General features: G+C 42.4%; 3 protein-coding genes across 37 annotated transcripts in view; all 3 read left to right on the top strand.

Moving 5' to 3' along the window:
• Nucleotides 1-3137: 3137 nt before the first annotated feature.
• LOC146969549 (histone H2A-like) lies at nt 3138-3620 on the top strand. Its single transcript, XM_085806269.1, has one exon. The coding sequence runs from the start codon at nt 3167-3169 to the stop codon at nt 3584-3586; it is 420 nt and encodes a 139-aa protein (XP_085662395.1). The 5' UTR covers nt 3138-3166; the 3' UTR covers nt 3587-3620.
• A 3968-nt stretch (nt 3621-7588) lies between these two features.
• Nucleotides 7589-14574, top strand: krcp (kelch repeat-containing protein). Its single transcript, XM_085759690.1, has 13 exons — nt 7589-7888; nt 8225-8386; nt 8562-8643; nt 8927-8986; nt 10535-10766; nt 11065-11163; nt 11781-11915; nt 12533-12720; nt 12808-13004; nt 13083-13177; nt 13264-13318; nt 13556-13653; nt 13751-14574. The coding sequence occupies exons 1-13, from the start codon at nt 7827-7829 to the stop codon at nt 13978-13980; spliced, it is 1695 nt and encodes a 564-aa protein (XP_085615816.1). The 5' UTR covers nt 7589-7826; the 3' UTR covers nt 13981-14574.
• A 5604-nt stretch (nt 14575-20178) lies between these two features.
• Nucleotides 20179-26322, top strand: part of mark2b (MAP/microtubule affinity-regulating kinase 2b) — a 64068-nt gene continuing 57924 nt past the window's right edge. For 34 of the 35 annotated variants that reach the window (XM_085759745.1, XM_085759708.1, XM_085759711.1 and 31 more), the window contains exon 1: nt 20179-21501. In XM_085759745.1, the coding sequence (XP_085615871.1) occupies nt 21451-21501 (51 nt within the window). In that variant the 5' untranslated portion in view covers nt 20179-21450. The remainder of the gene's footprint in view (nt 21502-26322) is intronic. The other variant, XM_085759712.1, reaches the window with a different exon arrangement.

A 26322-nucleotide genomic window follows, 5' to 3' on the forward strand; every position in this document is an offset into this window, starting at 1 on the left:
TGTTTCATGAAACAAAGTTTCGAAATTCCATAAGCCTATAAAGAAAAGGAAATATAGGGTGGTAAAACAACAAATATAAATTATCATTCCAAAATCCATTGATAAACACACCACACTTTATGTATGATCATACTTTATGGATGACGTGCTGATGTTTCTGTCTCCTTTTCATTCCTTCTTCTGGACAACAGTTACAACATCAAAGAAATGTGTTTAAAGTATTTATACTGCAATCAGAAAATGACAGTAGTTATAATAGCACAGTATCTCAAGTGTTTTTTGATGTCATAAACGGCAGCCTGCCCAGCCTGTGCAGGTAGAGCAGAGGCTGCAGGTAAGTGCAGCTGACTATCGCAGCGAAAGCCGTGGTCTTATACTGACATGTGAGGGTACGAGCTGGAACCAGTCCACCCAGACACAGGCAGATGAGGTAGGGGAGGTAGTTGACTGTCAGCACAGTCTGGATGATGACGATGGTGTTGAAGGCTTTCCTCTTTGAGGAATTCATCTCTCCTTTTCCTCTCGGCTTGCTTCTCACAACTTCCTTTGCCTTTATTCCCCTCTGGCTGCTCTGTACCTGTCTCCCTGTTTGGTGAGTCTCTTCCGCTTTCTTGTCCATGTCTGTCACCTGTCTGTCCCCCGGTGGAGGTTTCTTCAGTGTTTTGAGCACAGACCAGCTGCAGAAGGTGTCCACGACTAGAACAGGGGGGAACACCACGCACACTGTGATGGAGAAACTGTCAAAGACAGCAGCTAACATCATCAGGACATTAAAGCACCATGAGACAGCCAGACATCCCCATCTGTACTGAGGTGCATTATACCTGTAGGACAGGGAGGGAGAGAACAGGAGAGTCACACAAGATGAAACTAAACCACAAACACCTCAGATCTTTAATTAAAGGCAAAAGTCTTACTGAGATCAACTCAACTTAATTAAGTTAATTATCAATTAATTCAATTCATTCATTTTCTAGTCTTTTTTTTTTTTTTTTTTTTACCAATTTTAACTAAAGTAGCTACATGTGCACTGATTTCTTAGTGCTGCCAAAAGACATGGAAGCACCAACAACTGCATTTTTTCAAAATGTTAAATTGGTCTGGCTCCATCAATCTCCATAGAATTTCATGTTAAAATACTCAGCTTTAAATTAACATGTTTCCAGACTGGGACAAAGAAAGCTGTTTTAGTCTCTAAGGAAAGGCAAGGCAGCTTTATTTATATATAGCACATTTCATACCAACGGGCAACTTAATGTGCTTTACATGAAAACAAAACATTTGACAGTAAGAATTGGAAATGGGAAAAATAACAACATAAAAACATTTCGATCCAGTCGTTTTGGCTAACTCCGATGGAGTTAGCAGTCCCCGCCCTCGTCATGGATCTATTGGTCCTCGTCCCTACGTCACCACATTCAGGCGCATCCCTTGGCTGCACACACAGCCCTTCATGCCGTTCTCTCTCCTCATTGGATAAAGGTTGTAGGATACAAGGAAGTATAAGAAGTTTTCTCCTCGGCTTACAGCAGAGCAGAGTGACTGACAGACCCGTGTTTCAGACCAAACACTCTATATAAGTGATTGACATCGGAAGATAGAACTATTTAAGACTTATATTAACACAAACATTCCGCTTACTTCTGTCAAATTCAGAATTTCAGAAATTTTGGCCATTTTTGAAATCTGCCTTGACAGCTGCTGCCTGGCTTTGACTCCCTGAGTCTATTTGAGAAGTCACACACCAGTCTCACTCACAGGCAATTAGCTCAGTGAGTTAGGCGCTGGTTCTTGGTGTCAGATGATGTGGGTTCAAGACCCAAGGAGGGAGTTGATGATAACACATCAAGATACCAGATGGTCTTTGTGAAACAAATGTACAAAATAGATAGAATAAAATAGAATCTTACCTCAAAAACTGATTTTTCTTTTTACTGTGGTTTCAAATCTGCCTGCACAACAGTGAATGGCTTACTCAATTTGTGAAGCCACCGTAGCACTGCCACTTCCCAATTAGCTCAGTGCGATATACAATGTTCTTTGGTTCTAGAAGTTGTGGGTTCAACCCTCAACTGGTGCAAATTGAACATTATATGGTCAACTGTCCTGTCTTCCCATTCTCCTGTTTGTTGCTCAGAATTTGCCTAAATTTGCCAAAAGATAGCCTGGACCCGACCCATTGCTGCGCAGCAGCTATAATATTATATATATTTTTCTCTCTCTTTTTCCTATACTTCCTTTTATTATTTTTTCTTGCTTTTAATTGTATGTTTAAAGCAGAAGTAAGCGGAATATTTGTGTTAATATAAGTCTTAAATAGGCAATCACTTATAGAGAGTGTTTGGTCTGAAACACGGGTCTGTCAGTCACTCTGCTCTGCTGTAAGCCGAGGAGAAAACTTTCCTTGTATCCTACAACCTTTATCCAATGAGGAGAGAGAACGACATAAAGGACGAGGGTGGGGGCTGCTAACTCCATCGGCTGACAAGAAGTTAGCCAAAACGACCGGATCGCTTACTTCTGCTTTAATGGAAATAGGTACTCAAGTACAAGTACCTCAGAACTGTGCTACTGTCTGTTATAAATCCAGTATAAATTAGCATAGATTTAGCTGCTATAAATTCCACATATTGTCCAGTTGCTGTGATTTCTACCTCACAACTTGCAACTCACGCAGGTGTTTGGCTTTTGGATAACTGGGATTTCCTCCATGCACGACATCATGGGTTGTGCATAAAAGTAAAACGTGTTTGCATCACATTAATCTGACAGACAAACGGCTCCTCTTGCTGTGTTATGCATCACATATATGTGAGACTGGGGTTGGCTACATATCCTACAGATATTAAAGAGTCTATGGAGTTGTAAAATGCAGGAGAGTGATCCGCCTCCCTGCAGCACGAGGAGCCAGCTGTCATCAATCAGCGCGTTACTGCTTGACTTGTATAAAAGTTGTGTTGTGTGTCTCAGTGTGTAGCTGCTTTATGTGTGAAGGACGTGCCCGCTACCCAGTACTGGTGAGTGTCAATGACCGGTTGGTGTAGTTTAAGGACTCTGGTTAATTTGTGTTTTATTGGCTTCAGGTTTTAAATGTTAATTTGATATTTTAATCTTTTGTTCCCCTGTCTGTTACAGACCAACAGCCTACTCTCAACTCAAACTAAAGATGTCTGGCCGTGGGAAGAAAAAGGTGCCAGAAGCAAAGGCTCAAATGTCTCGTTCAGCCAGGGCGGGGGTCACCTTCCCAGTGGGCCGCATTCACAGGCTGCTGAAGAAAGGCCAGTACAGTCAGCGCATCGGCACCGGCTCAGCAGTGTACCTCGCAGCCGTCCTGGAGTACCTCTGTGCTGAGATCCTGGAGTTGGCTGGAAACGCCAGCCGTGACAACAATAAGCGCCGCATCGCTCCTCGTCACATCTTGTTGGCCGTGAAAAACGACGAGGAGCTCAACAAGCTGCTGGCAGGGGTCACGATCTCTGAGGGTGGGGTCATCCCAAATATCCAGGCAAGCCTTCTCCCCAAGAAGACCAAGGGCCCACCCAAAGAGGACAGCTCTGCTAAAGATGTTCAGTCGCAAGAGTTTTAAACTTGCATGTGCAAGGAAATGGAAATATTTATACTTGTTATCAAATTAAAGTTTATGCTTTTACATCTATGCTTGTCTAGTCATGTCTGACACGTGTCTTGTTGTTCAGCTTGGATAAACTGGCTGAGAGCTTCAGTAACCAGGGACATTTCTCATTTCTCAGGGGTTTTGAGATGTTCTTGGCATCCACTAGAACTTAGGTTTCTTCACCTTGAACCCTGGTTGTGCTATTGTGACCTATGCAAAGGTTGTCTGCCTGTGTTGACTCTCAGGGAGTCTACACTGATGTGGAGGTCTTGAACATTTCAACTTGAAAAAGGCATTACTAAAATGTTGACAAAGAAGAATTCCTAAAATTAAAAACTAAACCAAAATGGAACATAAAAGAGTTTGCAGCATGAAATATCGATTTGAAAACAATAAGAGGACTTGCAGTGCAAATCCAAGATTAATAAAAGGTAGTCAAAAAACAAAAAAGTTACTTATCAGGGGGATTTATTTGAATCATTCAACCCTTACATACTGTTCGGGTCAAATTTGACCCATTTTGACATTTGACAGCAGGAAAAAATACCCTAAACATCATTCTTTTATGCTGAAATTTTATGACTTTTCCTAAAGTGACCCAAAATACACAAAAATGAAAATATTTTTAAATTGTATTCTTTTGAACAAGTGCTACAAATTTTTATACACTGAGGCTGTTTCGGGTCAAATTTGACCCGTATCAGTTTAGATGGATTTTAGACCCACCAGTGTGGGTCAAATCAAGGAAAATTGTGGTTTTAGGGAATCTTGAAACTGTGGAACTGTACAGGCCATGTTTGTGTGTATAATTTATGGGACAGTGGTGACAGAAACAGAGTTCAAGGGGGACTTTGACACTGTCACGAGAACTGCCTGTGTTCCCACCACATTTGCCCAGGTTCCCACAGAGACAGACACCTGCTGGTCTTTGAGGGGGCATGGGGGAACCTTGAAACAGTGAAATAGCCTAGTAAAACAGCATAGTAGTGATCATACAGTATGGTGCACAAATGGAACAGAAGTCATCTGAGGTCAAGGGGTGCCTTGACACAGACACGAGATCTGAACCTGCAAGCACCTGCACCTGCAATGTAATAAAATAATCTATAAAGTAACAAATTTGAATCAATTTGCGTTGGGAGGGTGGTGGTGGGGGGTCATGACATAGAGGTTCCTGAGCTGCCATTTCAGTGACTGACATCATGGCAGCGAGACTTGGTACAACAGGCCCTTTATCTGATCTTCCAAAAGGAGGAGGTTGATAGTGATTTGGTGGAGGATGTGTCAGAGCAGGAAGACAATGCCAAAGAAAACCATATTATATATAAAGCAGGGAGAGTGCTTTTTTTTATAACAAGCATTTTATTATTTAATTTTTTTGTGTTCTAAGTGGTAAATGTTGAATTAATATTGATAATTATGATTTCTTATGATATAGCATTTAGCTTATAACATATAGCACCTAAGGGTTGCAATGGTTAAACATGGTCATATTATGAATTCCAACAGTTCCACAATGTTCATGCCATTTTAAAATTCAATGAAATATATTTAAATCATTGTGGCTTTTATGTGTTTATGTCTTATGTAGAACAGGATGTAATACTGTGTAATAGTAGAAGTTTTCTCCAAAAACGAGTGTTGTAAAACTTAAAAAATGCACTCTCCCTGATCTCTGAATTTTTTTTTAACACATAATCATACATTAATGTATGTGTCATAGGCTATTTAAACATTCTAAATAGATCTGTAGTTTAAAATTCAATATAGACACTTACTATGAGGGAATTCTTGGTCCGGGTCAAAATTGACCCGAACCATACTGTGAAGGTATCAAATTTGAACAGTAAGGGTTAAATTGTATCAGGCTTAAAGTTGCATAATTGAGGTCGTGGCCACAATGAGTGACAGGTGGGTGAGCATATGCTTGCCACAAATCTACATGCTCTCAATTTTTTTTTTCCCACGCACGTTTCATCTTAATGCACAATTTGGTATTAGCTGAGCAATTGGTGAATATGCTACCAAAATGGTGACAGTGTGAAGTTTAATATCTAGCTCCGGTTGGTGCTGCATTATCCTCCCTGTGGTAGGGGATATACACTGACAACCTGTTACTAATTTTAAAGCTACAATGGATTTAAAAATTAGTTTGTATCTTCTATGTGAACTTTGTATATGGTTTTACCTTTGATAGAGGAGGGGTCGTACCACAGCCAAGTACCTCTGCACACACACCAGACAGAGGAGCAGCGGCTTCATAACAGCCATCAAGGATGTCAGGATGGTAACCATGGCCTGCAAAAGCCTCGTCTGCCACAGGAACTGATCGACAAAATGCAGAGGCACAATCAGGTAGAAGGCGAGCTGGGTGAGGGCCAGGTGGAGGGGGAAGAAGTCTGCAGGCAGGATGCCAGAAACCTTTGACCTGTAAATTTGATAAATGTAAAATAACCATCAGAATAAAGAGCTAATGTAATTTATTTATTAATGAATTCATGGAAACTGCATTGTGGAATACAATTCGTGTACATGTTGTGTCACAAAATGACATTACATTTTCCTGAGGATGTGATACACGAGCCAGAAGTTTGATGGGACGCCGACGAAGAATTCAAAGACATATGTGATGAAGAGGATGAGCAGGCCTGTCGAAAGTCCGCTTAAATTCTCATCATCTATGCAATCTATCCACACATCCACTGAAGCCGAGGAAGAAGAGTTTGTAGCTAAAACACCCATACTGTAGAAAACACAGAGAGAGAGAGAGAGGAAATCAATGAGTGGAACAGAAAGGTAGCAGTGAGAGGGAAAAGAGATCCAGTGTTGTCATCAAAACTGTTCAAGACGCTTGATCATATAAAATTGCAAAACTGGAGCCAACACACTCTTAATGGAATTACTGTATGGTTCATATGTTTGTGAATGATGCGTATAAAGAAACTGACACAAACCTTTCAGTGTGCAGGGTGAATTGTCCAAGAAGGGCAGTGGAGTTGCTGCTGGGTTGAGAGTTTCTATAAGGTAAACTTCACAAATATTTAGCATGACAGGCGTTGTATGGATTTGCATGAAAATGACGTAACCCAGATGCATATGTTGTGGTCTGACTGGACCTTTATCATATAGGCTCTGTCTCCATGTTCTTCTTTCAAAGATTTTAAAGATTTTTATGTCAATCAAAAAGTCATTTCTCTCTCACCTACAATAAATATTATAGATAATTATATATAAATTAAATTCTATAGAAAATAAAATATAATATTATAATATATAAAATCACCAGTGGCTGTAGGGCAGGGGTTTGGTGTCAACGTGTGGCCAGAGGGTCCAGTCCAGCCCATGGGATGAATTTGCCAAGTGTGAAAATTACATAGAAGACAGAAGAGGCTTAATGTTGTTGAAATTGCACATATTTTTCTCAAGAAATTTCAGGTTGTTCATACAGTAATGTTTTGTAAAAGGATAGTTCATTAACTGTAAACATTTTAATGAGGCGGCTGCTTGTAGCTACTTCTTAACACTAAAACAAATGAATGTTTTTTTTTAGGTTGTTATGTTATTATTTTACTGGTCTGTCTAACCCACTTGAGATCAGTTGCCCTGTATGTGGTCCCCTGAAATAAGAAAATAAGTTTGACACACCTGCGGCAAAGCATAGTGCATAATGGTAGGTTAGTCAGGTTACTTTATATGGCCTCCTTCCACAACAAGGGACACACTTTAAATAAAATATAAAGGTAAAAATTAAGAAATATATGTATAAAACAGACACACATAATATGTAAAAGTAGGATGACATCAAAATTAGTTTTGAAAAATAGGTTTAATAGAGACAGGTGTTCTTGAACGTAGCTTTTGTAACGTATCGCAGGGCAGCTGAAAGCAGGCCTCTGATTGGCTTACAGCTTGTGAGTCATTTTATATATCAGGATATGCCAAATGGGTGGTGCTCTTGTTCGCTGTGTGTAATAATCGACAGTGCAGACTCCGCCCGTGTAACAGATACCCTCGTGAACAAAACACGCGCGCACAATCCGTAACCCAGAACTCGCGCGGAGTTTGGAAACTGTACACACAGCGGTGGCGGGAGATGTTGAACAGAAAAGCAGGAGCAACGTCGGTGTTTTGATATTAAAATAAGCTTCAGTACAGAGAAGGTCGGCACGAGCTGCTCTGACAGGACTCGCGTTTGACGAAGGGAAAAACAAAGATGGACGAGTTCGGAGTTTATGCGGGTTTCGGGGTGAACGGTCCGCCGCAAAGGCTGCTGAGGTAGGACACCAGCTACAGGCTGTAACTTTAGCTACCTGCTCACATTGATGCATGAACTCAACGCCTTAGTGTTTATGAGCCCAGTGCAGGCTAACGTTAGGTTAAATTCATTTTTCATCGAGTTTTTGTAAGAGTGTGTCTCAAGCACATACCATAAATCTTCTGTTGCTCCGCCATTGGCGCCTCTGTAAATAGCTGTGTTTATAGCGTCGGTTAGCTTCTCGGTTTAAGTGAAACGCTTAACAAAATACTGTCAATAATACATTTAAACCACATTTTCTGGATAGTAAGAGACAAACATATCGTTATTTTGTTTTTTTCCCTCCTCTGTGTCAGTGCCGAGGGCTCTTGCAGGGTGTGTGTTGCAGTTCCGGCCTCTGTCCGCCAGGTGGTGCTGTTCAGCAGCGGGCCCTGGGGGGACAGGATCTGCGTCAACGCCGAGCTCAACGACGCAGACAGGATGCCTATCACTATCGGCAAGCTGACCCCTTATAACAGGTAGACCGAGTCTGTCAGCGCGCTGTAAACCCCGTTCAGTCCACGAGTGGGACTTTGACACCTTATTCCTCCAGTAAAAACAGCTGACTGTGCTGTGGTGTTTGCTGAACCCCGCACTTACTGAGCTGTCAGATTCATTTGTAACCTACTAATATTACTGTCTGATGTCCTCCAGGTGTCTGTCATGGGAGAAGTGGGAGGAGGAGACATGGACAGACAGTGTCACACTCAACATAGCTCTGGAGGGAGGAAGCCAGGTAAATATCAAACGAACTCCTTGGTATAGGACTGTGAGTTTACCACCTACAGATAAGCCATCAACAGATTATGTGGACACATGTGGATATGCATCTGGAGCTTCAATTTGAGCCTTTTATTGAAGCAGCATTGAGAAGAAATGATAATATTTAGATATGGTAGACAAATCTGTCATCTTTGTTATTCCTTAAAAAATGAATACTAATATGTGGAGGGTTGTTTAGGCCGGTCACAGGAAAAACTTTTATATATATTGTATGTTTTTGTTTTGTTTTTTCCCAGACAAAAGCAGATTGGTCAGAACCAGAACTCATCCTGGCTGTGAAGGAATACACACCAAAGGTAATCTGATAATGATGTATTGTTACTGAATGATCAACAATAAGCACTTTATCCATCTACAAGCTAGTTAGCTTCAGCCTTAACCATTTCGGTCAGCCTTATGTAGCCTTTCTTTGGGATAGATGTTTTGTTTTTTCTGATAGTAGCAAATGTTGCTGATTGAAATAAATTTAAATATAACATTACAAATCTAAAATGTATTTTTATAAATCAGTAATCATTTTGAATTAGTGACATCACATATTCACCTATTATTTCAATATACCCTCTTTAAAGCAGATATCAGTGGCACGGCCGTTTCGGCTAATGCTGTGTTCAAGGCAGGCTTTTGAAACCGTAAGTTACAGCTTCAAGTCACAACTACGACTTGGTAGCGTTCCAGGTAACCCGTAGCTCGTGTTTTTACCGTCCTGTTGTCTGTGAAAGTTCCCTATAACGGCCACTCGTAACTTCCGACCCGTGAACTCGTACCAGATCGAACTGGTATGACTTCACAGGAAGGAAAAACACAAAGTACGAGTTTCCTTGAACGCACCATGAGTTAGCAGCCCCCGCCCTTGTCAGGCATCAATTGGTCCTCGTGCTACGTCACCACATTCACGCGCATCCCTTGGCTGCACACACAGCCCTTCATGCCGTTCTCTCCCCTCATTGGATAACACTTGTATCCCACAAGGAAAATTTTCTCCTCGGGTTACAGCAGAGCAGAGTGACGGAGAGACTCGTGTTTAGGCTGAAATACTTCATGTAAGTGATTGCTGACGGAAAATAGGACTATTTAGGACTTATATTAACAAAAACATTCCACTGATATCTGCTTTAACTCAGACCGGTCGACCGGTTAAAGGGATAGTTCAACATTTCGGCAAATTGGCCCATTGTCATAATCGCTATAGTCATAGCAGTAGGTTCGTTACCTTTAATTGTCGGTGCAAGTTATTTTTAGAACGGTGGAGCAGAGCCGCAAGCTGCTCAGAGCTACGCTACAGACAAAACGTTACGAGATGGAGTTGTTTTCGAGGCAAATGCATGCAAAACTGCTGATGCGCATTCCCGTCGGGGGCAGTTTATTAGCAAGCAGTCTCTGCATTTGCCTCGAAAACAACTCTGTCTCGTAATGTTGCGTTATTATCTCATAGCGTGGTGAATGTGTAGGTCACAACTTGTCCATGAGAGCATTCTGGAGTTGTTGGATTGTGTATTTGATGAGTTTGATGAGTAGGGCTGTCCCGATTATCAAATTTAATAATTGAAGCTTCGTGGACATAAAATCGATCAAAATCGGCGGCGGCAACCGTAACGTCTGACGGAGGGCGATCGTAGCGGAAATAATGAAAGTAATGGCAAACAAACACTGCATATCTCCAAAATCAGGCAGGTTTCCAGGATGCCAAGTTGCCTATTCATTTTAATGTAACAATTGCCAATGAGAACCGTTGTCAAAAAGGAAAAAAGGATGATACCATGATACCTTTCAGCATCCCAAGATGTGGTGCAATCTTGATTCTGTTTCAAGTATCTGTTAATTGACTTCTGCACTGTTCCCAGGACACCACGGCTCCCCTCGCAGCCCGGGAGCTCAACGGCAAGAGGAAAAGAGGACGGGTGTCGGAGGAAGACGGCGATGAGAACAAGGTGACGAAGAGAGAGGAAGAGGAGAACGTGTGTCCAAACGGAACCGTGGAGAAGACCACGCCGGTGCGAAAGGCCAGAGGGCAAAGCAAAGCTGGACAGAAGCTGTTCAACAGTGGAGCAGATGCAACAAAGACAAAGGGGACAGGTGAGACACTCTCTACTGTCCCAGTGCTGTGATTCAGAGCTTCATCACATGCTTTACTTTTCTATAACGAACTACAATAAGCAAATTAGTAAAAATGTTATATTTATTCCCTGTGTGTGTCAGAAGTGAAAGTGCCAAGTGAACACAGTGTTTATACCGGTGGTCAGTGCAAAGGGCAGAATAGTGCAGCCAGTGATAATTAGTTGTGAGGACACTCCCGTGTCTCTGTGTCTCCGTGTGGAGGAGTAAATCATTTCTTTTGTGCACTGTTCCTTTCCATCAAATCTGCTCTCCTCAGCTAATGGAGCAGGAGAGGCGCAGGGGATTGTGGGAAGAACGCCTCCTCAGAGTGCAGCCAGGACGAAGAGTAGGCAGGCCAAGACTCCCACACAGACTTGTGAGTTTGTGAATACACATTACATACCGTTTCATCTTTACTTTCTGTCGTATTTATTCACTTTTCCCGGTCCCTCGGCGGCTCCGTCCATGCACATCGCCCACCTGGGTTCACAGAACAACGCTTTTCTTGCTCGTCTTCCTCCGGTTGTGAGGAGCGTTCGCTGCAGGAATGTAACATAAAGTTAGAAATGTGACTCATGCGCAGTCCTTGGCCCCGTCCAGGTATGTGTAGGTTACAGCCAGACAGTTAGACAATAGGCTTTAAAACATGTGAGGAGATGAATTCACATTCATGGTCCAGTCAGCAGCACATCTGGAAAATTCCTGACATCAGTCACTGGCCTGTTTTTATGGACCAGATGCAGAGACACTGTGGCCAGGATGCAACCACCTGTGTTTGTTTCCTCTGTAACCGCTGATGTTTCCAGCCACTCTCCATAAAAGAATCAATTGTAGCCTCAGATCCTCAGACGGGCCAGTCCCTGCCCCCACACCCTGAGGAATCCTCTCTGTTCCTATTGTTCTGTGTTGATATTTATATCATTATCCAGATGCTGCACGTGAGATGTTTAATAATTGAGATGCCAAATTTCTGACCCCCCCCCTTCCCTGCAGCCGCCCCCCTGCTCAGCCCGTCAGGTCGCTGGGGCCAGACTCTGTGTCCCATCGATGCTCAAACAGCAATTCTGATTGGAGGACAGGGAGCCAGGATGCAGTTCTGCAAAGATCCCATGTGGAAGCTGTGCACAGGTCAGTCACACACCACAACTGCTAAATCAGCCTCAACTTAAAGGAATAGTTCAGTTTTTTTTTTGAAGTGGGGTTGTATGAGGTGCAAATGGCCATTAATTATAATATCTAATGCATCAGCTGGTCGGAAAAAAGTTTGTTTATCTGGAACTAACCAACTCACCCAGTATTCCTCCACACAGACAGGCTCTGCGAGGCGCTGTATCAGCTGTTTGGATCGGTGTGTAGAAGAGGCGGAGTGATACAGCGCGTTGCGAAGCCTGTCTGTGTGGAGGAGTACTGAGTGAGTTAGCTAGATCCAGATTTTAAAAAAAAAACATTTTTCCGACCAGCTGATGCATTGTACATTTTTATTTTGGGACGGGACTTCTCGTAGGCGGCAAAAATACACTAATTAATTGTCCCCCATTCACAACAGTGTATTGCCTGTGTCTCATGCAGTGCGATGCGCCGGTGTTTCTTGGTGGGGGGGAGCAGAGACCTTTCTACTGCAGATATTATAATTAATGGCCATTTGTAGCTCATATAACCCCACTTCAAAAAAGATAAACTACGCTTTAAAGAGACAGTTGTTTCCTGTGGGGACCTGGTCTCAGGTGGTGTTCTCTGTCCTACAGAGGACTTGTCCTGGATGACCGCCGAGACTCTGGCAGAGGGTCCGACCCCGGAGGCCAGGATCGGGCACACGGCCGTCTATGACCCGGCTTCCAAACGGATCTTTGTGTTTGGAGGCTCGAAAAACAAGAAATGGTTCAACGATGTCCACATCCTGGACACCCAGAGCTGGAAGTGGACCATGGTGGAGGTGTGTGTGTATTTGTATTCCCTGTGAGGACATTTTCCACTTCACCTCCTCCTCCATGTCCTCATGGTCTCCTCTGTCCCCCCTCAGGCTCAGGGTAAGGTCCCCCCTCTGGCCTACCACAGCTGCAGCATGTTTCGGGGGGAGCTCTTCGTCCTCGGGGGGGTGTTTCCTTGTCCAAACCCGGAGCCCGATGGCTGCAGCGACTCCCTGTACATCTTTGACCCCCACCTCTCCATTTGGTACGAACCCATCGTGACGGGAAACAAACCTTCCCCCCGCTCAGGGTAAGACCTTTCTTTCTCACATTTTCAGCTCTTCATTTGTGCACCTCTTTAAGTCACTTCTTTTCTTTGTTCTTCCAGCCACTCTGCGTGTGTGATGCAGGAGAGGAAGATCTATGTGTTTGGTGGATGGGACACTCCGGTCTGCTACAATGACATGTACATGTTGGACCTTGGTGAGACACATTGTCCATAAGGAGTCTCCTGGTTCTTGTACATCTGGACGCAAGAGTAAAGTCTAACATGTTCCTGTGTTCATCAGGTCTGATGGAGTTCTCTGCTGTGAAAACCAGTGGGAAAGCCCCCTCCCCTCGAAGGTACACAACCAGACACACTACACTGTTCATGTAGTTGGAGTGCACTGAAACCTTATGATCTATAGTTATCAAAAAGGACCAATAGCCAATCAGATACTTCAAATAATACTCAAAATAATCTACTTAGAAGTAGTTCTGCTATGTACTAATGATCATGTATCAATCCGCAGTGTCAAAAGTCTAGGTGTAGGAACTATTTGTTGTGTATATTAACATGAGTTTGTGTGTGTGTTGCAGTTGGCATGGCAGCGCTGTGCTGTCAGACACAAAGTTTCTGATCCACGGAGGTTACAACGGAAACAACGCTCTGAGTGACACCTTCATCTTTGATATAGGTGAGAGGCACTGTCACACACACACACACACACACACGTATCTGTTACTATCTGTTAATGGTGGGATGACTTTTTGCGTTGGTCTCCATTGTTTCAGACACCAACAGCTGGACAGAGGTGTCGATCCCTGAGCTCTCCGTCCCGAGGGCGGGGCACACCATCATCACCATGGATACAGCCAGTGGCCAGCCTTTCTGCGAGGTGGATGAAGACATGGGCGTGGACGCGGGCAGGACTCTGCTGGTGTTCGGCGGCGGGGACAACGAGGGCAACTTCTACTCCGACCTGACGACTGTCGCCGTGGAGGAGCTTCTCACTGCTATTTAAAGACAGAGAGTCAGAGGTGAATCCTCACTCACTGGCTGTATTTGAAGCTATTTCCACACCCCCACGTTGCCTCTTCTTATTTATATTCCTATAGTTTGTACCCTTTTTTTTCCTGTGGTTGATCCCTTCCTTCTGTCAGTTCAGTTTTTTAAGGGTTTTTACAGTTTTATTTTTGGAAAATGTGTGTTTAAATTCATGTGCTCTATGCAGATTTTGGGCATTTTTTTCAATACAGATATAAAAAGATGGAATAAAAATAAATATTTTAGAGGTAAACAGTTTTTTGGGGGGGTCATAACAGGAAAAATAGTCTTTATTTGAAACGAAACATTACAGATTATATCATCAAGGATATTATTATAGTTTTTTATGTACATAGTTTAGACTGTCCAGTGTTCTTCCTCAGCTAAAAAGTGAAGTATTGGATATGTGTGTGTTTCTGTTTCTAATGAATAACTGAAGCTTTTCGCTGTGTGACTGTCCCCGCTCATTTGGTCTTTGTTGCCTCTGGATAAGAATATCTTGTTCCTGCTTTGGTGCTGCGCAGCTTTGCACTTGGATCATGTCTTTTCTTAATAAAGATTTGAATTTTTACGCTGGTGGAGGATGTTGTTCTGGACGTTAACGTTCCTACACAGACGCAGAGCAGGTCAAAGCTGCTCGGACTCAGTTTACCACCTTTTCCATTCCCTGAATAATTAACCCATTTAAGATGCACTAAGTGGTGTCAAACTGATGTCAATGAAATGGGATTTGACACTTGGAGCTGAAAGGGGCCGTTAATAACAGGCCCTGTTGTCCCGGTAACTCAACGCTAACATGAGTTAATGTCAGACTAGCAGAGTAACTGATGCTATCTTCAAAGAGCCGCGGCTAAATGGAGACGTTTTAATAAAAGATTAGTGGAGTTGAGAGGGATTATCTTTGTTTCCGCTGAATGTCTGATTATGGCGTCATGAATGTGGCCATTTTTTTTGCTTTGATATTTTCATGGATTTATATTGTACTAAGGGTCTCATGTTCGGCACCAGCAGGTTCCAACAAGTCAGTAAATTCCCACTTATATAATGTTGAAGCAGCATGAAAGGACGTCCATGCTCTCAGCAGTGACACATATAATGTCTCATCAGTTAGAGACTTACAAATGATGAGTTTGAGGCTGATTTCAGTATGTTTAATCAATAGTATTATAAAATTGATTTGTGTAGAATATTTGAATAATATTTGGAACAATTGAGGCAATAAAAGTGAAGTATTCGTTTTTGGGGAAATCAATTTGAGTGAAAGAACAAGCAAGGTCAAGTTTATTTTCTGTCTTTTTATTTTTCCAGAAAATGAAGCGATAAGATCAGTCGATAATGTTTTCACCTACTGCATGGCGTTTCCTCTGGTGATGCAAAGGAAGCCTGGTTTCCTCAAAATATTCAGCCAGAAACAAATTTGATTTCCTCGTCTCCCTGTGAGACTGGAGGATGTCTGTGCCTTTTTCCACAACTTGATTCTGTTCCCTGGAAATCTGCAAATCATAAAATATGCAATGTTCTTAATGGGCTCCCCATTACATGTATCATAATTAAAGGTAATGTGGTTGAATTTTATACATTAAGAGTCTTCAGCCCTTTAATTACTAATGCACATTATGTTGTTCTCTGATTGGAACACAGTGGGTACAAAGAGCCTATTTCTGGCCCTTGCTTCGTACTTCACTAATTTTGCCCACGCTGTGAGTCAGCACCTGCTAAACTGCAGGTGAGGGAAGGATTCTGATTCGTCGGCCACGAATTAGACAAAAGTAAGATAATCCTTATACTTTCGATTTTATCCTCCATCCGCAGTCTCTGTTTGATTACTTTGCTAACACTCGCAGCAGCAGGCTGTGATGGGAGGTGTGTCCCTTACTGTCACTCTGTGATGGCTTGTAATTATTAGTTAATGTGAACATTTGTGTTTCTTTGTTTCCTTTCAATTTTAAACAAATGTGTTGCTATTATACATTTTTGTAAAATCATAATTTCTGTGTTCAAGTCAGCTGAGCTGCTCAGCAGTCGACCTCCACGTGATGAAGAGTTCTTCACCACCGCCCACCAGGGTCCTAGCAGGTCAGACTGTGGTTTTACTGGGCAGCATCCAGGTCAAATGTTTGATAATTACTAATTATTAATTTTATACCAAGGAAACACTCCCTTTACCCCTCAATGTTGCACACAGTTGTTGCAAACCTCTGATTATCTCATTATACCTGTTAAGCAGCAGAAGTTACACCGTCATCATGTAATTGGCTCATTCAGTTTGGTGACATCATGTCTGAATAAATGATTAAACCATGAGTGTGCAGGGCTCATAGATGGCGTACGCATCGATGTGTTTGTAGAACTTACTTGTGATGGTTTCCATAAAATGTATTATGATATGAAACCATATTTTGATATTATATCACATTTAGTTAATGCCCCCTCCCTTAATTCATCTGCAAATACTTACAAGTAGGTTAAGCTCGACAGAATAATTAACTACCAGGGTGAGCAATTTAGTTATATTAACATTTAAATAACTGATTGATTGATAGACTGTCTTCTAATCCCCCTGCCCCCCCCAAAAAAGAAAAGAAAGTACAATCAAAAAGACACCTAAAATCAATGAAGAAACCACCATTATAAACATGTATAACATACAAAGTGCACATTGCAGGTGGCACTGCCAGGTCACATAAATAAATACCAGAGTAAATCCTGTTAAATTCGGGGGGTTAAAGTCAAAGAACAAGTGGTCCCAAGTGCAGTCGTGCTGCGTTCAGTGCATAGACTGTAAAAGGTTCAGTGCCTGCTACGGGAGTTAAAGACTTAATGTAAATGTTCTGACTGGCCCCTCGTGGCTCTGAATCGATGTCCAGATGGAAGTAGTTCAAACTCTGTGTGTGTGTGTGTGTGTGTGTGTGTGTGTGTGTGTGTGTGTGTGTGAGGTACCAACAACTGTGTGTTTAGGCTTCCTGTGTACAGCAGTGTCAAAGCTGTGTATGTGACTTGCCAATCACTTTCAACAATTTTCACACTCAAGATACAGCACCAAGCTGTTAGACCCAACGATGAGACGCTCTCCACCAGGCCCCTGCTGTGTGCCATGTCCAGGGTCTGTTGGCCAACACCAACGCTCCTCAGCTTCTTCATTAAAAACAATTGCTCTCTTAAAACCATGTGGATAATTCTCTAGATGTGTTGTGATGACTGTTCAGTACCTGGCTCGGTGAGAAGTGACTGTGCTGTTCATATGTAGGACAGTGTGACAGAGGATTAGGTTGCAGTGCAGCTTTAATTGGATGTCAATTACACAGTGATCGAGATCAGCACACGGCCTCGGAATTACCCAGAGTAAGACGGTGGAGGCATGCGGAGATCAACTGAAAAAATGCAGGACATTAGGTCTGGTGATGTGCATGGGTTGCCAGACTCTACAGAGGAAATCACTGGCCACATATTAAACACAACAGTTATCGGAGTCTCAATCTGGCCCGATACATAATTGGCACCTTTACATAGCAGAGTGGAGATAAAAAAGACTGGTAGAGTTTTTTTTGTGTGTATGTGTATAATGCTCATCCAATTAAACTGAAAATACCCTCAAATTAACAGTCTGCACTTCAGCCTCCTACTCAGTGTGTCATTTCTCCTCCAAAAGCAAAATAGGAGCATGGCAGCCAAAAGAAATCCATCCAGATAAATATGGAACTCACTCAGCAGATAGACAGATAGATAGATAGATAGATAGATAGATAGATAGATAGATAGATAGATAGATAGATAGATAGATAGATAGATAGATAGATAGATAGATAGATAGATAGGTGCTGTAATATAGTCTGCTTCCTGCAGATGGCGACACTTCAGCATATTTCCCTCAGCACCAACTCAGACTGTAACAGCTCATTTCTAATCTTGAAAAATGTAGAGTCAGTGAGTTCATGTGATTGTGATTTTATGATTGTGTTCTTTATCCATCATGTCTTGTGGTATTTGTGCATGTTTCCTTCACAGTGTGACAGGGTGGCATCCGCTCTAGTGTGATTCCCATGGAAAAGAGTAATTGTGACTGGTTTAAGTGCTAGTTTAGTGACAAGAGAGGCTGAATGCCTCTCTGTGGTGCAGTAAATAAACTAGTAACGGTTGTGAATGCACTGATATGCACTGAAAACAGAGGTGTTTGTCTCCTGTAACAGCGCGTATACCCTTGAGTGCACTCCTTCCATCATCAGGGGTGTGATTTTTCCCCTTGATTCATCGGGAAATCCTGCCAGTTGGATTCTCTCCCAGTTGTTGCTAACGAGCCTCTCATACCCCTTCATTTCCTGATTTCTTTTTTATTTTCTCCATAACATCCTCGCATTGTGAATTGCGAATATCTGGTATTGTGACGGGTCTCTGCAGGCCTCCTGACTGACAAGAGTTCAGGCATCACCACTTCCAACAGCAGCCATATTATCTTTGTCAGTCCGTGTCTGTTGCTAAGTTACTTGAAAATGTCTATGCCAGCTGTCAGCATCTCACAGTCACACTTATGGATTGCCTGGGCACATATTTACAAATGACACTTTATTTTTTTACAGCCGCGGTTGTATTTTCCTTCCAATTCCTCTGTAGTTAAAAAAGGAGGTATTTTATGATGTAATCATCTCATTTATATCATTAACAGAATAAAAATCAGTTACAAGTTCAACTACGTATATGATTAGTTATAGGTTATGAATGTAGCCTAATATGTGCTGTTACTAGTGATTTCTTTCCCCATTAATCTGTTTAGATTTCATCAACTGCATTGTAAAGTTCAGTATCTGATATAAACTAAATGCTGAATTTGTGTCACACTGGATGATATGTCATTGTCTTCCAGTCAGAAATAGAGAGCCATGCCGTGTTGGCCATGTTTAGGCCTCATAGGTGAAGTTCTGTATTCTCTATACATGCTGTACGGTGATATAAAACTGCTATCTTATGCATGAATGTAAAAAAAAACAAAAAAAACATTAACCTAGCTGTTTCTCTGTATTTTCCTCTCTAGTGATATGGGTTACTTCAAGAATTGTGTGTTTTCACAAAGAACTGAATTATCTGAGCTTTGAAGGGAAAAACTAAGTGTGTGACAGATGAAAGGAAACAGGGATGTTACTCCATTGTAGAAAATGTCTGTCAGCTCCTGTAGACAGGCTGTCATGTGAACATCACCTGCAGAACAGGAGTTTCCAGAGAGATACAGAAAGAGAGGGGGGAAATGGGTGGGCTTTTGTATGCAAGTTTGTAAATGGAACAATTCTTAGCAGACTTTCGCAGCTTTGTAGGGACTGGGAGGGGTGTAGCCTCCCTAAAATAATACAGGTCTTGTGTCCCCTGGGATGTCTGCACTCTCCAGCTGCTGGCACCTGGAATTGTCACCATTTTTCACAATACCAATGCTATACAAGTACAAAATGAGTGTTGTGTAGTTATTTACATGATAATAATAACTTAGATTTATAGTGCCTTTCAGGACAGCGAAGGACGCTTTAGAATAACACAACAGAAAACAGCAATAAACATGGACAACCAAATATGCAGGTAAAAGCCTGCAAGAACAAGTGCCTCATCAACAGGTCTTTTTACCTGGTTAAATAAAGGCTAAATAAATCAACATAGATTTGTTACATGTAACATCAGTAGCTATATTGTATGTGTGATGTATTAGCTATTTATATAAACATTAGTTAACTTGTTTAGGGGCAGGATTTTGAGCTATTTGGATATAAACCACCTATCTAGGAGCCATTGGGATGAAGTCATAATGCACAACCCATGATATTGTACACTGAGGGCAAAGTACCAAAAAGCTGCCAAACAAGTGATTTTTAGGGATTTGTGGTCCCTGGAGGTTTATCCTCACTAAGCTTGGCTTCACTTCACAAAAAAAGTCCTTCAGGAATAGTCTGTAGCCTGTGTCAGTTGCGGATGAGTCCTGTGGAAATCGTGGGGGATAGCGCACAGGATACTGAAACGAATGATTTTTTTTTTCTTTAGCGACACTGCACCTGCCATTTACCAACCTGGAAGAAACGCGGTCACCAGCAAAGGCTCGGAAAAAACTCGAGTAGAGCCGAACACGAAACGAACCTCCTCTCCCTCCCTCCCTGTTTCAATCCTCCTCCTTCAGTCGTGGTGCAAGCAGCCATGTTGCCGCGAGCTTGTTCCGGTATCAGGGCAGGATCGTGCGCATAGACTCAGACTGCATTGGGGCGCAGCTCCTCGCCTCTCTCCCCCTGTCGCCCGTGGCACGCACCTCCGAACAAGAAAACCCCCAGTTTACCGATAATGGATTTTTACAACTTGATGATTCCTGCTTCGGTCGGCCGGTCACAGGAATAACAGCAGTCGGTGTACCGACAGGTATATCGCCACACTGCAGTGCAGCAGTGGTGAACGACCTTATTCCAATCACGCAACAGAGGGAAGAAGAGCGCCGGTGATTTCCGTGGATTTTGAGTTTCGTGGGCAGCTCTGTTGCAGTCACCGCCGCTGCGGCCGCTGGAAGATATAGCTAACCCGCTAGCTCCGCTTCCGAAGAAACACTGAATTAGCCAACTACATGGGCTAAAATCGGCCAGCCAGTTAGCTAGCGCAACAAATTAATTCGTGTTTCCTCACCTGCCATGTGAGCATTTTTTACATGGTGCTGCTTTTAATCTCTCGGATACCCTAACCCTGGATACCTCACCGGGAAAACATTTTGAATTGTTTTGTGTGAGTTGGGAAGGTCGAGACCTCGCCGGGAATAACTTTGGCCCTGAAAGTTTTGTAGAGCCCGGGACCTGGCTTCAGACCTGAAAGGAAAACACGAAAAAAAGCCACGAAAAAAAGAGAAAGATATACGACGGAACTGCGTTATGAAGACGACGCTGGATGTACATTTGTTGTAGATTTCGGCGACAACAGTCGGGGCTTCCTCGGACGTTAGTTAGCATGTTAGCCTGTTAGCCTCCTAATTGAACCAGTTCAGTTCAACCGCTGCTCAACTTTTCCCTCAAGCTAGCCCGAGCAGCTAGCTGGACAAAACGTCACAGCGTCAGGTTGATAGCTCGCTGCTCACCGTCGACGCTTATAAATGCTAATTGAGAACTGAATGTTTTCACACCTCGGCCGAAGCTGAAGAAGACATTTGTTTTTTTGTTTTTTGTTTCCTGTTTTGAAGCTTGTTGACAAACATGGGACGTGCGGTTGCTGCTAGCTAGTGTCTAGCTAGCTGGCTAACTGGGCTAGCCGCTGATGTGGGATTCAACTTGTTGATTCACGGGCTGTTTGTCGCACTGCTAGCTGGCTGGCTAGCGCTGGATATCTCTTGGAAATTTCCCTCTGCCGTCAGCTGGCCAGGTTTTAAATGCACTATAGACACTGAAGAACCGCTCTCATTTCGCTGTTCCGTTCCCGTTTTTGGAAAACCTCAAGTCTTTCAAAAATGTCAACAAGGACCCCTCTGGTGCAAGTCATTGAGAATTCAACCGGGCAGGTAAGATAGCTGTAACTTCTGAGATATCTCCCCCAGTAGTGTTACAGGTGATATTCAGATATTAATCTAGTATTTGATTCTCATCTGCTTTAGAGGGGGCCTTGTTTGGCCTTCCACAGTCTCTGCTTGTCTCTTTGCTTTTTCTCTGTCTCTGTTGTCTTTTGCCACACAGCAGTGATTCACCAGCTTGCCTACGCACTCACACTGGATTTCCCACTCCTTGCAGACTCGGAGAACAAATTTAGGTTTCTGTTTAGTCTGTGTGTTGGGGCATGTCCTCCTTGCTTGACTTTTCTCCATTGTGACCTGTTGCAATAGAGACAGCCCTGTCAACCAGTTCCACATTGGCTTTATGTACAGTGATATTGTAGAAGCCCATCATCCACATATGAGCCTGATTCATCACTAGTTCCTTATAATACATAACTGTTATGTGGTCTTTGACACCTGGCCATTGGAAACATGGATAATTGTTGTGGTGTTTGAGAAGTTTTTGTTTTTACATGAGAATACGAGGTTGACTTTTGTTGGAGACTTGATACATGTGTGATTTTTTTATTCTAATATTGATTTGCAACTTCTGCAGTGATAGCATTGAGTTGTTTTGGTGCACACACAGCAGACTTGACATGGATGATGGGAACCTCGAAAATACCATAAAGCAACCACTTGTTGTGGTGTTGTGTGTTCACTGGTAGCTGTGTGACCACCAAAACGGGCTTTCACACGTTTTTGGTGTGATGTGAACTTGCAAGCAACATAACTATTGTTTATTAATCAGGGAGTTAACTGTAAATAATGACGTATAACACTGAAGATTTGAACAGGAAATTTGACTAGACCAGAAATTTGCTTCCAGATGTTAAGTTAGAGCTGTCATTTTTAGACTTAGTTGGTACTGACGACTCTTAAAGGGCAACATGGATCCTCATTTCCCCCTAAAACTACTAATCTCTAGCCAGGGGTCGGAGGGCTCCTAAACAAACCATAAGCACTTGTTCATCAATACATGTGTCAAAACTGCAGTAGACTTTCAGAGCAGGCCAGTCAGTTTCATGTTTCCATTCAGTTGAGTACAGTAGTGCTTTTGTAGCATGCCTGAAACTTTAAAAGACAAAGAAACCCCTTGGCTGTGCACTGTAAATCATTATCAGAAGACTTGGAGCAAAGCCCCTGCTTCCAAGACCACAGTATCTGTCTTAATTTTGTAGACAGTTTTATCTGTAGATTCACGGTCGGTCATTATAAAGACACTGCACATGAAAACCATTATAGTTTCCTATACTTCGGTAGCTGTTGACAAGCATCATGTGGTGTGTCTCTTTAAATGAAATATCTCCATTGACCATTGAATGGAAAAACTTGTGCAGCTACATCTCGACAGTAAAGCCACTACTTGATCTCGCTGCGTGTGTGAAGCTCAATTACCAGCTCTATTTCTGTGTTGCTTGAGTGTCTACACACAGGTATATTAATGTAGCTGCGGTGCTGCATTGTTAAAGCAAAAGGTCAGTTGCTTTGATGACTGTAGCAGCCTAAACTGAGACATTACAGAAACATGGAAGGCATTTGGCTAAAACCACTGTGAGAAATTAACTTTATTTAACATTAATTTGACAATGGTTATTTAAGAAACATAGAGTAATGAAAGTTAGGGGTGTTATTATTTTTCGTTACGTCACACAATCTTTGACACTCGTCAGTTTTCTGCCTTGGAACATTGAAATCCTGACAACGGTGTGTAAATGGCAGTTGTAAATCCGAGCACAGTGCAGATCTGCTCTCATCAGCCAATCGGAAAACCTCTCAGTGTTCAAGACTCAAAGGTTAAAACATTTTGTGCGTTGTTGCAGCTTATAAAATGCTGACAGAAATTATCTGTTGATACCATGATCTCATCGCACATGTCCGTGTGTGTGTGATGGTTTGTCTCACACACTGCATAGGTGCCTTCATTAGAGTTTACAGGAAAGCATATTATCAGGTAGGCTGGTATACGTAGGTGGGTGTGGGTAAATAATTTCTCACACACAAAGTGACACATGTGTATTCGTACTTTGCTACACCTTTACCTGGAACGGAGGTCAGAAACAATACTGTAGATTATGTAAGTCTGACTGTGTTCTCCCCACATGCCTGCACGCACAAAGGGATATTGGTATAACGTGCTTATACAAACATACTGTACTAACCTTCAATATGAGCAGACTTCCTCATTGAAATCAATGAAACTACTGTTTTGGCCCCCGCAGAGCCCCGCAGCAAGTAAAAACAGTAGTTTATCAAAAATTTAAAAGGTTACAGCTGGCTCTACTTTGATGAGAGCACAGTGCAATATTATTCAACAACACATTGTGTTAGCCAATCATAAACTTGCAATCGCACACATCTGGTAGAGCACCTTGAAGTGTGGAGTGTGCAGTATTGTGCCACAAGCCACAAGAAGATGTGAAGGAGATAAACTGCTGCAGTGACAACCTGACACAGTTGTACAGTATAAACCAAAAATGCAGTATCTTCTGAATAACCCTGAAACTGAAGTTTGTGGTAGTGTCCTGTTTGTGCGCCTGTATCAACACAGCCCCATGTGTTGTTATACTGTGGCACTGTTGTTGGCCATGAATGGGCCTTTACTCATCTCACAGCATCTAGGGAGGATTCAGGGGTCGGAAGTGGGGTGAAAAAAGTTTGGGGTCACGGCAAGTCCTTAACTGGGTTTGTAGGCCAAGGGTCATGAATGGATATGTCCACACAAACGGAGTCTGTTTTAAAGGCCATGTATAGAAAGCCTTTGGTGTCGGGTCTCAAGATACAGGACAAAATGGCACCGGACATGAGGACGGACTGAGTGTTGACATGACTGCCTCTGATCCTGTCAGAGAGAGAGTATATTTTGATCTGATAAGTGAACCTGTCATTTGGTAAAAGCAGATATTCTCTCATTTTCAGATAGCTATTACAAAATTGATGTTTTGGCTTTAATGGACAAGTTGTTTATTTTATAATCTTATTTTAACTTAGCCTAATGCTGATTTGCTTGACTTGGAAAGTTTGCGTGCCCTTTTTTTTTAACTCTTGACGGGCAAACTAAGCCGTAAATGGTTGTGGAGGTGTGGGGGCTGTGGGAGTAAGTTACTGACCACGGCAGATTACCATCCTGTCATCATCAACAGTTGCTGGGCACATATCATAAGAGAGCTGTCAGATGTAGAGAAGTGACTTGTGACATCTCTCTGACGGTGCGAAATGGCAGATGCGTTGAGTGGCTTTGAGCTGACATGTTGCCATGTTCCACAAGGTTTTGCAATGGCTGTTCGTTTGAGGAACTTATTTGCATATGACACTCTTTTATCAGTGCGACAGCGACCTGAAAACAGAGAACTTGTACACAAACAGATGAGAAAGCAGGCTGATTTAAAAAAACAAAGGCCAATATAATATATTCTTTTAGTCAGGAACTCTCAACGCAGTCAATTCTTCAATCAGATTTGTTCAAATTTGGGTTCTACATTACTCATATTGTCAAAATGTTCGCTGGGGTTTCTGCTCTTTGTTCACTTCCCCAGACATGATCACTTGATTGTCTGATTTCCTGTTTTACAATGTTCCCAGTCTATTTATTCAGCCACATATTCTGAAAAGACAGACCAATGCAGCAAGAAATACTGGTCTGCCTCCTCAATTGTTACTTCATCCTCCATTTCATTGTTTGAGTAGTTGCTCACCAACTGAATAAGCTGGATCCTCCCCACATCGAGGTGTGATGGATTTAAACCATTAAATCATCCAAGCGTGACGTTTTCTCACAGTAGAAGTCAGTTAGGGAAAACTAAAAAGTAAAGTACTTACCTCGGATGTTTGAGTTTACCTAAGGTTCATTTATGCAGACTGCCGCAACCCCAAAGGAAATAAAACAGTGATCAAGGAAATAAAGCACAAATCACAACACGGCCCATATGAAGGGACAGAAGGCCTCTTTAATCCACCAGGTGCTTTTTCAATGTTAGTCCTTCAGAAGAGGCAGGGGAAATTTCTCCCAAAAAGTTAAGGGGAAAAAATCATCTCCCTTTTAAATCCTAAAACTTGACTGCAGCTTTAATTTTTGATTCGACAGGAAACTAAGTTTTTACAGTTTTTTATTCCATTTTCTCCACTTTTATCACATTGTCTGTTGTAGGCCTGGAGCGGTGCTAGGCGTAATATCATGTATTTATTCACCAGGTCAAATTCACAATGTAAAAACCCACTTTGACCTTTGTAACCTGCACGTGGATCGAGGCGGTGCAAATTCAAAATACTATTGAGAAGATTAGGCAAACACAGGTTTTGAAAGTGTGAGTGTAGCTGGGCACAGTTGGATGTATTTCACCTGACACCTTGGGAGTGTGAAAGCCTGGCAGAGGATCTCCCAGCAAGCTGCTGAGCTGGAAATTCAATACAGACAAGAGAGAAACACCAAATGTGTCAGTGCATTGACACAGGTATGTTGGTCAAGACCAGTTTTTATGATTGTAGCGTTCACCTTTTTTTTTTTTTTTTTTTTTTTGCCTGTCCCTCATTCATCCTCCTTGTGAGTGAGTCATCTTGTAGGCAATCTATAACATGCACACATACACGTTGCTGTTACGCCCAGGAAACCATAAATTATGCTTCTCTCCTTACCAGACCAGTCACTAGGCAGATGAACAGAAAGACAAAGCTAGCCAGGTCCCTAGCAACAGAGAACCTGCCTCGCACACGCACACGATCATTGACTCCATCATATTTACCTTTTTTCTTTCACACACACACGCACGCACACACACACACCAGCAGTCTGTC

The sequence above is a fragment of the Trachurus japonicus genome, chromosome 18 (genome assembly GCF_045865225.1).
Source record: "Trachurus japonicus isolate A0001 chromosome 18, Traja_1.0".
In the NCBI taxonomy this organism is placed as follows: domain Eukaryota; kingdom Metazoa; phylum Chordata; class Actinopteri; order Carangiformes; family Carangidae; genus Trachurus; species Trachurus japonicus.